Here is a 15,194-nt window from a genome sequence, read left to right as displayed (position 1 = left end):
GCACACCACAAGGAGTACTTAGTCCTACCTTGTTTAATGTTCTAATTAATGCTTTACTAAAATCAATCCCAACTAGTCCGGCAAACATCACTATCAGCTATGCAGATGACATCCTTGTGCATACTAAAACTCACCGCGAAATGCAAACAGTCTTAAATTGTATACATACAGCTTGTGAGAGCCTTGGTCTTGTAATCAACGCTGCTAAAACAAAGGTATTTAACAGACAAATTGGCAACCGCAAAAGTGGACCACGAAAACTTAAGATAGACAACATACCAATAGACTATGTCTCTTCTTTCAAATACCTTGGAGTCTCTGTCCCTTGTACCTCAACTGCAGTCAATAAGTTACATCAACAATGTAGAGACAGACTCAAGGCTCTCAGAACTGTAGTGGGGTACAGCCCGAAATATGGTGTTAATATTAGAATAGCAAGAATGATGTATTTAGCGTATATAAGGTCTCTGATAGACTATCATGCACCAGCTTTGGTCCTGCAGAATTGCAAAAGTATTGATAGACTGGAAAAAATGCAAAATGAAGCACTCAGAATTATACTTGGCTCTCCTATAACTACCAAAGTTCTCAACATGCGGAAAGAATTAAATATACTTAGCATTCGAGATAGAATATTTGAAATTAATCTTATGATGGGACTAAAGCTGCTGCGTGATAACAAAAACAACATTAATTGTTATTTGCACTGTTAGAACACATACGAAATGGAACTAGCGAGTCTAAATGGATTCAAAGAACTGCCACTCATATTAAAATGATGGGACTGCACGATGTATATACAGATGAAAGAGTACAGCACTTCCTTCCACCCTGGCAGATAGTACCTTTTGACATCCTGACCCCTGCATACCCCACCAAGAAACTAATCACAAGCAACCCTCATGCTCAGCTTGCTGCTAAATTAAGCACCATAGAACACATTCACAATATACAAGCTGAAAACAACATTGCACAGACCATATACACTGACGGATCACTCAATACAGCTACAGGGAGGGCAGGAAGTGCTGTTATTGCTCATCAGCCCGATGGCAGCACAATTCAAAGAAATATCCGAATTAGTAACTGGGCGTCCACAATGCAAGCCGAGTTGGTAGCACTCGAAATTATTGACAACACTGAAGTAGACAGCTTAATTATTTCTGACTCCCTATCCTCACTACGAGCAATAAACAGTTTGCAATCAAGTAATAACGTGCTTGTCTTGGAAGCTAGACGTAGATATGTTAGAATACTTAGCAAGAGGGTAAATATAAAAATGTTGTGGATTCCTTCTCACATTGGCATGCAGGAACATGACAAAGTTGACGCCCTTGCCAAGGCTGCAGTAAATATAGACAGTATTGAATGGAATCTTGAGTTATCAAATAGGTCCCTTAAAAGTGTCATTAGACGAGAACTCCTAGATGGATTTGAAGAAAGTAGAACAGTGCAAACTGGAACTAGTAGGTCCATTGTTCATCACAATGAAATGTGTTTAGTAAAACATGTGTATGGGGCAAGTAACAAAGTCAGTAGACTAACAGATGTTGTCACAGCTCGTATAAGACTTGGCTACAAGTATCTCTGGCATTAATGTATGACGACTTACTGTAAATATGTAGCTCTTGTAATAGCACTTTCTCTGTAACTAGCTGACATTGTATCTATAAGGTGTGAAGGATTGGAGAAATTGTTTATGTAATAATCTAAGACGAGGTCTGATAAAGACCTTTTGTGCCCTCTGTAATGCTTTTGCGCTACCGCTCACAGGATGAGTATGGGGTGCACAATAAACTAGCCGCCTTCGGCGGCAACAATCAAAATACGGGTAAGTGCGCGTACCTCTCCAAACACCCGGGCGTCAAACCTGATGTCTGAAACAATTATCAAGAATAGCAAAAAGTCGGCGGGAGATGACAATTAGAAAGAAGGGGGGGGGGGGGTGAAAGATAAGGAAGAGGAAGTAGCTTCCAGCAATATTAGTGAAGACGGCAGCAGGAGTATAAGGCTTCCAAAGGACAGAGGACCGTCCCATGGAGCATCATATCCCAGCAGCCGCCCAAGCCACCTTACGATAACAACAGGCTGGAAAGGGAAAGGGTACTTCCTTGAAGCATAAGTGTGTGAGCAGTGCTGATAGGGATCAGCACTCGTGAGAAAAGGGGGGGGGGAGGCACCGACTAAGCAGTATAAAGTTTCTTGTACAATTTCTAGTCCATAGCCATGCCTCTTTGTAATAGGATGTCACTAGCTTAGGGTTTATTAATTTGCATTAAATAAGTTAGCATTATTAAATAAGTTAGTATTATATATTTTTCCTTAACTTACCTCTTAATGTATTTAGACTACCTGTGATCATCGAGTAAATATATTCCCCTTGTAATTCATTTAATTAATTTAAAAGAAATTCCATTCACCCAGTATTAAAAGATTAAATTTCCTTAGCACTTTGTAATAGTCGACTGGTTTCCTCACGAGTCAATTAGCCTAATTATCAGTTCTTGAAGCGGTGGTGGCATTGTTTACGAGTAACCTTATCTTCCATCTGGTCTATAAGAATTGTAAATATATTTTTAACATCTTGGTCATTTCTGGCTCTTTTCTTGCTCCCCGTGATGACTGGTTCGAGCATTTTCTGTTGAGGGGAGACTTCCCAATTAGGGTTTTACCATGCAATTTATTAGTCTAAAAGAGTTACATACGAGTCAAAGCAACCATTAGTGTTACCATAGTTGTTCAATAACAATGGTACTTGTCATAAACGTTGCAATAATAGCAGCAGTGTTTGTGACATTTTACAGTGGTGACCCTCGGGGATCGTTACAAGTAACTTCTCAAACTGTTACAATAGAAAGAGGGGGAGATTGCCACGAAGACGAAAAGGACTTGACGGAATATCTTATCTCCAGGTGGTGTCATACACCTTTCCAGGTTAAAAAGAACAGGTCGTCAAAAGAACAGACATCAGTCGTGCTGTTGCATTTGGGAAAGCCAATTAGAGAAGGGAAGTGGGGGGTGATAAGTGTTCCAAGAACAATATCAGACGAACACTGACCATACCTTGAGGTGCGTAGGAACAACCTCCTCAAAACAGGGAAGACCGAGAAGGAAACACCAGGAGGAAGACCCTCAGGCTCAGGACGCAAAGAAGCAGGAGGGAAGGTGGTGGTGTCAGGGTCTAAGGCCTGGGAACTGTTGTGGAACTGAGAAAGTGGGAGGGTGTGAAGTGGAAGACCACACATGGACATAAGAATTTGTAGTGCGCATGTGAGGGAGAAGGCAGGGTGGGCATCACTGCAAAGTGAGCTTGGGAAGAAGAGCCTTCCATTTTAAGAATGTTCCGAATCTCTACACAATGAGCATATAGACAAACTCACTTGCGTACTTGAAAGAACAATGCCCAAATCTCCAGCACCCATTGCATAAGCGAGGAGGGGATGTACTGAACAGAGCATTTGGCACCAGCAAGAATTACGGATGGAAGGCGGCTATTCAAAAGTGATCTTCAATACACGAAGAGACTGACCACGACCATCACGAGGGGATAGTGAACATACAATCTGGAGGAAAGAATGGCCTAAGGCTATATTTAATACCCTCGTGGCAGCCTTTCGCCTGGTCACCCACCCATGAGTCTGAAAAGTTGAATGAAGGTCAGAAATCGGCACAAAACACGAATATAATCTCGGCCATGATTAAAGCTCCCCATACCCACCATAGAGCCACAATTAGATAGGACACCTGACAAGACTGCCCCCCCCCCCCAGGGGTGCATTATGGATATACCCCCCCTGAAGTCATCACTACGAACCGTCGGTCCATCAAGATTTGGCTTGGCAACAAAGGCAAAGTTTGACAATAAAAGCGTCCCCCCTCGCTCGACACCGTCAGATACCACAGTTCTACGGTTAAGTGTGTGAATCTCCAAAGAGCCAGCATCAAAACAGAAGGCAATGGAAAGAATACTCAAGAATGACAAAAAGTCAGCTGGAAGGAACAATTAAAGAGGAAAGGTGGGGAGGAAAAATGAAACAAGGAAAAGGAAAAAGCAACCAGCAAAATTAGTATAGACAGCAGCAGGAGCATAAGGCTTCAAAGGACAGAGAATATTGTTCTACTGAGCATAACATCCTCCTACCAAGCCACCTCACAACGACAATGGGCTGGAAAGGGAGGGGTTATTGAGGGATAAGTGACTCCCTCAAAATTGAGTGAATATGACCAAATTTTAGCAACACACTAATTGACCAAACCACAGTACATGTACTGTCAGCCAATTTAGTTTCAAACTAAATCAAAGTAAGAAATTATAAGATGGTACCAAGCATGGAAGAATTTAATACAGTACCAAAAGATGGCGATAGTCTTAAGTATAATAAAAATATTATACCTATACCCACTAAGCATAATATTTTTCCATACAAGATAGCACCCAGGAAGGCAAGTACCTTTCTTGAGTACTTAACTAAATAAACAAAAATATAACAGTTTACCAGGTATCAAATTATACACCATAATTTAATGTAAAATGTATGAGGTTCTCTTGTTCAAGGTTTGTACCACAAGCCTTTCCATAAACAGCAAAGGTTGGATCTACTGGTCTATTGCTGCTTGAGTTAGGTCATAGGAGGGTGAGATAAGAGTTTATGGAAAGGTTTGTGCCACGTTTTGGTCAAGAAGTTGCTACCTTAGCCACCTCTGATGATATACATGATCAAAACATTCCTTTGATATCACTGCTGCAGTGCAGACATTCTAAAATAAAATTTAGGGAGATTGAGTTAACAAAAAACTTTGTTATTTATTTGAAAAATAATCCTACGTACCATTCAAATCACTCACTTCAGCCAGGCAGGTTACACAGTAACCTCAAAAAACGGTCATGTTAACAAAACGGAATGTTGACTTGTGTACAAATTAAAACTAAAGCTTCGATCCTTCCCTGCATGGTGTGGAGATGGAGCTTACTTGCATTCCAACACTTACAAACATGACTTAGAAAATAAATAAAGGTCAAACTTCTAATTGGTGCTATACTAGACCTAACACAGCAAATATTAATTAGTTCAGCCTATAGAAAATCTCTTGCACCCCACTCAACACAGGAAATTTACAAGCAAAGTGGCAGCTGGTTAGGAAATACCTTAAATTACCATTCATAAATGGTTAAAGTAGTTTTAAAAAAATTTCCACTGAAAAACTTTACTTCACTGAACAGCAAAAATTATACTACAGAAATAATTTCCAGCCAATGACTTTTGGAAGCTAGAGATTTGCACCTGTCTACATTTGTACATGGTGCATACATCAAATGCCCGCCCTCATTTCCACATACATTCTTACAAATACACGAATCTAAAAAACTGACAGGTACACAGGTAGGAAAAATTACTTTAGATGCTAGTGAAAATGCCAAGTACACACAAGAGAGTAGCAAAGTTGTATACAATACATAAAAAAAGAATACTCCATGAGCAATATGACAAGAGGACAGTGAGATACTAAGGACTAGGCTGTGGCCTCGGCAACAGCTTCCGTCGTTTCAGACTCGGAAATCTTAGCCTTCTTAGGCGGAGAGACTTCTTTAACGTCATCAGAATCTTCCTCTGCCGCGCGCTTCTCTGCAAAGTAAATTAGTGTTAGGATCACAAAAAATGCATAACCCATGAACATACCAGCAACACAAAGCAGCAACTAACAACTACATGGCAGTGAGAAAAACACACTTCAAGAAAGGGATAATGGACAAATGTCCACAAATGATAGCAAATTTAATGTAAAACAGAATCAAGCCTACTCTTTAAATTTGTTAAAAACAAACTGCAGGTAAAGGATAAAATTCAGAAGTTGAAAATGGGAAACAAATTCACGGATAATGAAAAGGAAATGTGTGAAACACTAAATGCATTCCCAGTAGTTCCTGTGTGTTTATACAGAATTAAGTTTTCAAGAGATCCATATAAAGGTACCTTACAAATTTCAGAAACTAACAGTAAAAAGCAGTGTCTCGAGACGAAGTGGAATAATGCTCAAGGAACTAAGTAGGAACAAAGCAGTTGGCCCAGATAGAGTTTCACTTTGGATTCTAGAAGAGTGCACATATGAGCTTAGCACTCAAGTTTCGGCTGATATCTCAAGTCATCGTTGCACAAGACAACTAGTGATATGGAAAATGGCTAACATACCTCCAATCTACAAAAATGGCAGCAGAGAAGATCCTCTAAATTATATGAGATCTATTGTTGACAAGCATAGTAATCAAATAATTATATAAAAAAGGCATTGAGCCAGGAAGACTATGCAGCAACATCAAAGTCGTAGGATATTCAAAAGGCACTAAATATCACTAAGGGTGTCAATAAATGCAAAAGCAGAGCAAAAGTGCATAAGACATGTGTATCGGACTTACTAAAGAATCTATTGGTAAGGACAATGCAGTTTGGATGGAAGATAAGGGGTAGAGTGGTGCTCTATTAGGAGCCCACGAGTTAAACGTGTTGACCACCACAGGATGGACTGGATGCAAGGACTCCCCAGCCATGAAGGCACTGCGAGTAAGGTTCTTATGTCCCTTGATTGTTTCAAGCATAGGTTAGACGTTTATGAATGAGATTGGGTGGATATTGTTACTGTATCAACACCATCGTCTGAGTGTGGTATGTAAAGTCCAGCGTCATCCATGGATCTGCACTCCAACCCCCCTGATATTGGATGCTACGTGGGCAACACCACCTATTGGTAGTGGTATGACGTCGGCAAATGGCCCTGGTTTCCTGCCTTAGAGAGGTCGTTGTGGATGACCTCTGATGGTGGGTGTATCAAGACCAGCGCCACCTAGATTGTGCTACAGAGCATAATGTCAACTCCCAGGGTAAATGAGTGTTACCTCATGGCTTCCCCAGTGTACCGTCCATTTAACTGATGACGTTTTATGTCCACAGAGGTGATGTGTGGAGGCAGGTGTACTGAGAAAGGCAGTTTACCTCGGGCAGTCCACGTACTCTCAGCTTGGTCCTGGAAGAAGACTAAGGTAAGCCACCGCCGACCTGAGCAGTTTGTTAGCTGCTGACTTACGCCGTGTGAGTAGAGATCGGCGTACCCCGGGATTGGCCTAGGAGAGTAACAGACAATAGTAAGGTGCCTGTTGTAAAGTGCTGCAAGCCGGTCGCTAGAGGCTTTTGCCAGGGGTTAGCTCCCCTGTACATGGTTGTTTGTGACCTCCAATCAGCGTGTGGCTGAAGTCTTCTGCCAGCGAGTAGCTGGAAGGCAATAGTGAGGTGTAGTGATACCGTGTCAGTGGGCTGGCCCACGTTAAAGGTGAACTCACCAGTGTTTTCCAGTACGAGTGGACAAGGTACTGGACAGTGGAAACACTGGGGTTGGTGAACACTGCATGTGTGTGCTTTTAGTGTCCTGTATGAAAGTGACAATTCTGTAAACAAGTGTAGTAATAATCTATTTTTTATATTTTAACGTTGAAAGTGAAAATATATTGGTGAAGGGAACTGTATTCATTCCCCCTTATTCTATTGCACTATACAACCATTTCTTAAATGGGTACTACAGACCGAGTCGGATACTATAAACGCGGTTAATCCTTCAAGAACCCGGTTACAGGTCCATAGTGACTGTAACAATATAAATAGAAGCCGTCTCGTATGGGCCAATAGGCCTTCTGCAGTTATCTTCATTCTTATGAGTAAACAACAACAACAAAGGAATGCTGACAGCACAACAACAGTTGACAAAAGAGCATACAAAACTGCATAAAGTTCTCGTGTAAAGATACTAGGCACACATAAGTATGGTCAGGAAAGACAACAGAGCAGCCTACACCATCAGCACTTAGACCAATCTGTGTAGATGGGAATGGAGCAAGTGTGACAAAAATTATGAAAGGAAATGGTATTTCAGAACTGAAGAGAGGTAGAAGACTGCCATGTGGTTCAAGGTTTTGCAAAACTTTGGAAGTGGGACCCTCCACGGGAAAAAGATGGAACACGAGGAATCCACAGTATTGTAACAATCTTGCAAGTGTTAACCCTACAGAAAAAGAAAGGTGGTGAACAGAAACGGGGCCTACTGGAGGGATAATGATCAAAGGAGGATGCTGTAGGGACAAAGCAAGGTAGTGAAGACCATAACATTCATGATGATTCTGAAAAAACAGGGCCCTGGTTTCAGTATACAGGCTCAAGATGGCAGATGAACAGAAGGCACCAGAGAAGAGGCGTAACTCGGTGCAGAAAATCAAGAGGATAGTCAAAGGAGGCTACAAAGTGGATCTGCAGTTGGTGCCACCTGGAGGACCAGATTTCACACAATAATGAGTTTAGTATGTTATGCTGTATTTTCTTATATATCAAATACATTGCCCAATGGCAATGTCCCTTGTACAAAAAGCTAACAACCCTTTCTTCTCTCTCCTTTGTTTCTTTGTAGATTTTCTTGTGACTTCTACATCTTGGAGAATGCCAATCCGGCACTAAGCATGTGAAGTTGGAACAAAATTGGTCAACATGTTAACACTTTTGCGCTATCTGGACGCGCCGGCGCGTTCGGTTTCGTCTAACGTAAACGCATAGTGGACATAAAGTTATGTCTACTTTTAAAATATTTGTATAAAATTCAATTTTTATCCGATTTACTTTGGGTTTGTTTCAAACTGCGCGCTATGAGGCTCTCTTTCTCACCACTAGGCTGCATGGTACAATAAGTTCATGAAAGGTGTGGATAACTTCGATCAAATGGTATTTTGTCCCAAACGGGTGGCAGGTGGGTGACTTTAGCCGTTTATACTGGTAATTCTTCCCCCATATCATGTATTATATGCATATGTCTGTTTAGGGAATTTTATTCCGATCAATATACAACCAAAAATAACTGCGTGCAACAAGTATAAACTTGACAAACATAACAAAAAGTAAAAATATTTCGTGTGTGTTTGACGCTCACTGATATGTTCCAGCGTTGTTTTATATTTGTCGCTATTCTAACTTACGCTTTGTTGATATTTTTTACCTATGGGCACATAGAACATTCTATTGCGAACACATTGACAAAAATGAATGACGTACATAGAAAATTAATGTCATGAGAGTGAAATAAGTATAAACTTTCAAAGCGCCGTGCGTCATCCCGTCACCGATACCGGGTAACAATTTCACCACTTCCCACACTCTTGCGGGCGGGCTGCATCATTATTCTACGCTTATATTCATATCACCGTGTTGGGAATTTCATTGCGAGTCCATTGATACCAAAATTAACGCTGTAGAACAAGTGTGGAGGTGATTACAATCCCAAGAGTAAAAACATTTTGTTGCTGATGGGCGCTCACGGCGAGTCATCTACGTAGTTATTTATTTTGTGCTAGTATCCCTATATGTTTCGTGACTTATTTTACTGATGTTCTTCTAGAGAATTTTATTGCGAACACGTTGGTACCAAAATGAAATACGTAGCATGAGAACTAAGGTCAGAAGAGTAAAAAGAGTATACACATTTTTGTTTTTACGCTTAAGCGATAAAAACGCAGCGCGCACATTCGGTTGGCTGAGTGACCTTTGCGGAGAGCGCGAAAGTGTTAATCAGCCTCAGCCACAGGTGGTAGAAATTGTGACTTTTTTGGCCGACTTATTTACAGATTTAAAGTCTATTCTTTGTCTATTTAGGTTGTATTGAGTGAGGACCAGATGAGGGCCTTATCACTTACATATGGGCAATAAATTTACTGCAATATACATGTTTCATTATAAGAAGGCCTATTGGGCCATACGAGGCAGCTCCTATTTATATCCACACAATCTCATTCATATATAGACCTGTTAGTTAAGGGGCCAACAGCTATCCCCTAATGCATCCCTATTTTGTTTTTTGGAGGGTTATTTTTCTTGACTTATTGACCTAACACACATTGACCTACAACTTTCACATATTCGAGTATGAATGCCAAGCAATGTTTATTAAAACATACAAGAAAATTTATTAATTAGAACTACCCATATTCATTGTCAACAACTTCACCTTCAATTATCTAAAATGACTTGTCAACCCAGGAGACTTGATAAATTCAGTTTGACAGATTCTCACCATTTTCACATATTACAGTACAATCTTGATTCAACATACTATATGGGACCAACCCCACTGCGATTCGTTGCAAGAGGTGACCTTCAGGAGGCATTTAGGTCAGTGTCTTTTTTCTTGTACACAATAAAAATGCATTATCATATCATATACTGTACCTATATATTATTACCCGACTAAAAAATAGTTACATTTGTTATTTACCTTATTGTTAGAGTTATGTCCATCTTGAAGTCTCGTGGAGTTGTGAATGCTGTACAGTAAATATGTACTGTAGTGTATTATACTGTTAACACTGTGTTGATTATTAAGTAGTTCTGCTGTATGTTGAGTACTACAATACTGTTTATGAAAACTACTGTACACTAAAATTACTGCAACTTTAATTTTAACACTATGTACACACTTAAATTTAACACTTGTTCTATCTGTTCACGCCACACACAATGTTTAAGATTTTTGCATCAGCTTTGCTGCTCTGGCTTCAGCTGCTTCTGGGCTGGTGAACAGCACGGCTGTTCTCGTGCTGGTTGATTTTTTGCTGCAAGTTCTTGCAAAATATCGCTTCATTTTTGGCATTAATAAGGCACTATTAGTAAGCCCCTGAGACATCTTGTTGTATAACAATACAGCTGTAGTCCAAAAATGGTAAATTCCCCAATTATTCTTCCACCGACTGTTAAATATTGTACGTCACTCACAGACAAAACTAAGGGCACTGGGTGCATACTGAACGAACGCAGACTAGGTCTATGCGTACACTATATAGTAGGCTGGTGTTTAAGCCAGATCCAGTAACAAATTTCTCTCAAATATTCGATTTACATCAAATTATATAATTTTGGGTTATATATTTAGTTTAGCAACATTACAATAATAAGAGCTATAAAAAAATACTTATTTAAGGATTTATTAATTTTATTATTTCGAAGCCGTAGGTCACTGAACTGTGGTGACGAAATCGAACAAAACAAGCATGGTGTTGTGTGGACACAGATTAGACCTGTCCACTCGCGCTGGACTTGTGAGCCGCCAATAACATGAATAATCAATCAAATAGCAGATATCTATCATATTACAGTATATTTTTGGTTTTATTTAGTTTAGTTTAATTAGGATAATAAAGAGTTATTAAAACACCAGTTTTAGAAATGATTTATTAATCTGAAACGTTCAAAGTCATGGGTTACTGAACTATGACGACACAGACGAACGTGAGTGAAACCTCACTGTAAAGTGAGGTTCACAGTACAGTATTCCCTTATCTGTCCACCCTCACTCATCATCTTTCATCACAGAAAATATATATAAGAAGATTTTCAACACATTCGCTAGCTATTCACACTTCAGCCTTTAAATTAATTTACAAAGATGTGTGCCACAAATCAGTGAACTAAAATCATTGAAACTCAATCGTTCACTTGTGTAGACCACTTTGGCTGGTGTGTGATTAATATGCTTTACTTGTTGTGTGGACCATTCTGGCTTGTGTTTGGTTCATATGGTTCACTTGTTGTGTGGTCCAACTTGTCTTATGAAGGAATTATTAGTTGTAGATAGAATGCGACAGTTTTCCACCACTCTGAACTCTGTCCAACATCGTAAGCTTGTGGGTCACTTGCGTGGTCCACTTCTGTGATCCAACTTGTCATAATGAGCGAATTATTAATTGTAATCTGTGATAGAATGGGAAAGTTTTCCACCATTCTGTGAACTCTGTCTCGACATCGTATGCAAATCCGAACATTCCCCCGCTTCAGTGAACCATTGTTTGTCGAACCGGATGAGTAAATCTGGCCTAAAAAGTGTGCGAACTAGCCGGAGATTCGTTGAATCGAGGTTGTACTGTACAACTAAGATTCACCATACCCTGATTCAATGAATCTCTGGCTAGGTCGCACACTTTGCAGACCAGATTCACTCACTTTTTTGACGAACAATTTTTCGCCAAAGCAGGGAATGTGCGGATTTGCTTACGACGTTGGGACAGAGTTCACATACTGGTGGAAAACTTTCCCATTCTGTCACAGTTTACAATTAATAATTCCTTCATATGACAAGCTGGATCACACAAGTGGACCACACAACAAGTGAACCATATTAAGGGGGGCATCAGTTTCCAATTTGCCCTAAAAATGCAACAAATGAAAACTAGTTTGATTTCAATCAAACTTTTTTGACAAGTTCTATATGAAGTGTTTCATCTGGTCCAAGTTTCAGCATCGTAGCATAAATAGGAAGGGAGAAAAAAAATATTGAAGTAGTTGTGAAAATTATGCCAAAATGGTCAAAATCGATTATCAATCAAAAGTGTCAACTGAAATCATAGCTATGACTCTTTGCTATCACAATAGTATATATTAAACAAATATTATAATTAGTTTAATTGGAAAAAAATTTAAGAAAAAAAAAGTTTTCTTTTTAATTTTTTTTTTAATTTTTTTTCCGGGCGATTTGCATCAAACTTACACACCTGACTGTACGTAAGCCTATCTGTAAGGACGCCAATTTTGGAGAAAATTGGTTGATGTCAACCTCAGCCACAGATTTTAGAACCTTAAGACTTCATTCATTTGGGTTTTTTTTCAATTGACACAAACGTTTACAAAACAGATTCATTTTTTATTCAATTTATGTGAAACTTACACAGTATATGTGGAGGGCATGTCTCTACATTTGAGAGTTTTCATTTTTCTCTAAGTTCATTTATTGATTTTATAATAGCAATAAACATGCCATATTTGAAAAAAAAAATTTGGGAACTTTGAACATTTGTATTAGGAAAACTAAAGATGTTTTGGAAATTCTATATCACAAGGTCCTTTATTATATGCTAATGTGTCAGAAAAGTGTCACAGAATAATTATATCTGAAACGTGTGTCCTGAAGTGTGGACTTGAAAATGTGTAAAAAACTTTGGAAAAAAACAAAAACAAAAAAATCTCCCTTTCTATTCATGCTACAGTACTGAAACTTGGGACAATTAAAGCACTTTTCATATACAACTAATCAAATAATATTGGTTGACATTGAACAACTTTGATTCCGACAATCTGACGCCCCCTTAACCAAACACCAGAGTGGTCCACACAAGTGAACGACCGTTTTCGTGATTTTTGGTTCACCGATTTGTGGCACGTGTAGCTTTGCAGATTCATTTAAAGGCTGAAGCGTGAATAGAGAGCTAATGTGTTGAAATCTTATATACATTTTCTGTGAAAAAAAGATGAGCAAGTGTGGACTGATCAGAGAACACTGAACTGTAAACCTCGCTTTAGTGAGGTTTCACTCACTCTTGTCTGTCGTCATAGTTCAGTGACCCAAGACAGTTTCAGATTAATCGATCATTTCTAAAACCAGTTTTAATAGCTATTATCCTAATTAAACTAAATAAAACCAAAAATATACAATAATGATAAATAGCAGATGTTTGAGATATTATTGTTGTAGACAACTACTCCAGAGCGAGTGGACGGGTCTAATCTGTGTGCACACAGCACCATGCACGTTTCGTTCAATTTTGTCAGCACAGTTCAGTTACCTACGGCTTCGAATTATTTTTTTTAATAAGTCGGTTCTAAAATAAGTATTTTTTATAGCTGTTATTATTGTAATAATGTTGCTAAACTAAATATATAACCCAAAATATATAATTTGATGTAAAAACAATATTTAAGAGAAATTTATGTTACTGGAAACACCAGCCTACTGTATAGACCTAGTCTGCGTTCACACAGTAGGCACCCAGTGCCATTAGCTTTGTCTGCGAGTGACTTGTTTGTCCTCCGGTGAAAGAATAATCATAGAATTTACCATTTTTTTTTACAGCTGTATTGTTATACAACAAGATGTCTCAGGGGCTTGCTAATACTGCCTTATTAGTGCCAAAAAGGTCTCTAGAAATAGTAGCAGAAAATCAACCAGTACAGCCGTACCAAGCGCGGGCACGGCCGTACCAAGCGCGGGCACGGCCGTACCAAGCGCGGGCACGGCCGTACCAAGCGCGGGCAGGGCCGTACCAAGCGCGGGCAGGGCCGTACCAAGCGCGGGCAGGGCCGTACCAAGCGCGGGCAGGGCCGTACCAAGCGCGGGCAGGGCCGTACCAAGCGCGGGCAGGGCCGTACCAAGCGCGGGCAGGGCCGTACCAAGCGCGGGCAGGGCCGTACCAAGCGCGGGCAGGGCCGTACCAAGCGCGGGCAGGGCCGTACCAAGCGCGGGCAGGGCCGTACCAAGCGCGAGCACGGCCATACCAAGCGCGAGCACGGCCATACCAAGCGCGAGCACGGCCATACCAAGCGCGAGCACGGCCATACCAAGCGCGAGCACAGCCATACCAAGCGCGAGCACAGCCATACCAAGCGCGAGCACGGCCATACCAAGCGCGAGCACAGCCATACCAAGCGCGAGCACAGCCATACCAAGCGCGAGCACGGCCATACCAAGCGCGAGCACAGCCATACCAAGCGCGAGCACAGCCATACCAAGCGCGAGCACAGCCATACCAAGCGCGAGCACAGCCATACCAAGCGCAAGCACAGCCATACCAAGCGCGAGCACAGCCATACCAAGCGCGAGCACAGCCATACCAAGCGCGAGCACAGCCATACCAAGCGCGAGCACAGCCATACCAAGCGCGAGCACAGCCATACCAAGCGCGAGCACAGCCATACCAAGCGCGAGCACAGCCATACCAAGCGCGAGCACAGCCATACCTAGCACCAGCTCAGAAGCAGCTGAAGCGAACACAGCAGCAGCAAGCACCAGTAAAGCTGATGCAAACATCTAAGAACATCGTGTGTGGGGTGTCTATACATTGTATTCTATAGTTAGAATAAGTGTTAAAATTAAGGATGCAGTACAATAATAATAATAGTGTAAAATAGTTATCATAAACTGTATTGTAGTACTCAACATACAGACCTACTTATCAATAGTGCTAACGGCATAATATAGTACATCTTGAGGTTATCTTGAGATATCAGGGCTTAGCATCCCTGTGGCCCGGTCCTCAACCAGGCCTAATTTTTGTTACATACCCCCAGGAAGCAGCCTGTGATAGCTGTTTTAACTCTCAGGGTACCTATTTACTGCTAGGTAACAGG

General features: G+C 40.6%; 1 protein-coding gene across 2 annotated transcripts in view; it reads right to left on the bottom strand.

Annotated features, from left to right (window-relative positions):
- Positions 1-4,792: 4,792 nt before the first annotated feature.
- The window catches only part of LOC123760108 (dentin sialophosphoprotein), a 34,622-nt gene continuing 24,220 nt past the window's right edge, over positions 4,793-15,194 (bottom strand). For both annotated transcript variants that reach the window (XM_045745589.2, XM_045745591.2), the window contains exon 4: positions 4,793-5,624. In XM_045745589.2, the coding sequence (XP_045601545.2) occupies positions 5,512-5,624 (113 nt within the window). In that variant the 3' untranslated portion in view covers positions 4,793-5,511. The remainder of the gene's footprint in view (positions 5,625-15,194) is intronic.

Source organism: Procambarus clarkii, chromosome 16 (genome assembly GCF_040958095.1).
Source record: "Procambarus clarkii isolate CNS0578487 chromosome 16, FALCON_Pclarkii_2.0, whole genome shotgun sequence".
Lineage (NCBI taxonomy): Eukaryota > Metazoa > Arthropoda > Malacostraca > Decapoda > Cambaridae > Procambarus > Procambarus clarkii.
Note: the sequence above shows the minus strand (reverse complement) of the source record. Positions and strands in the feature narration are given on the sequence as shown.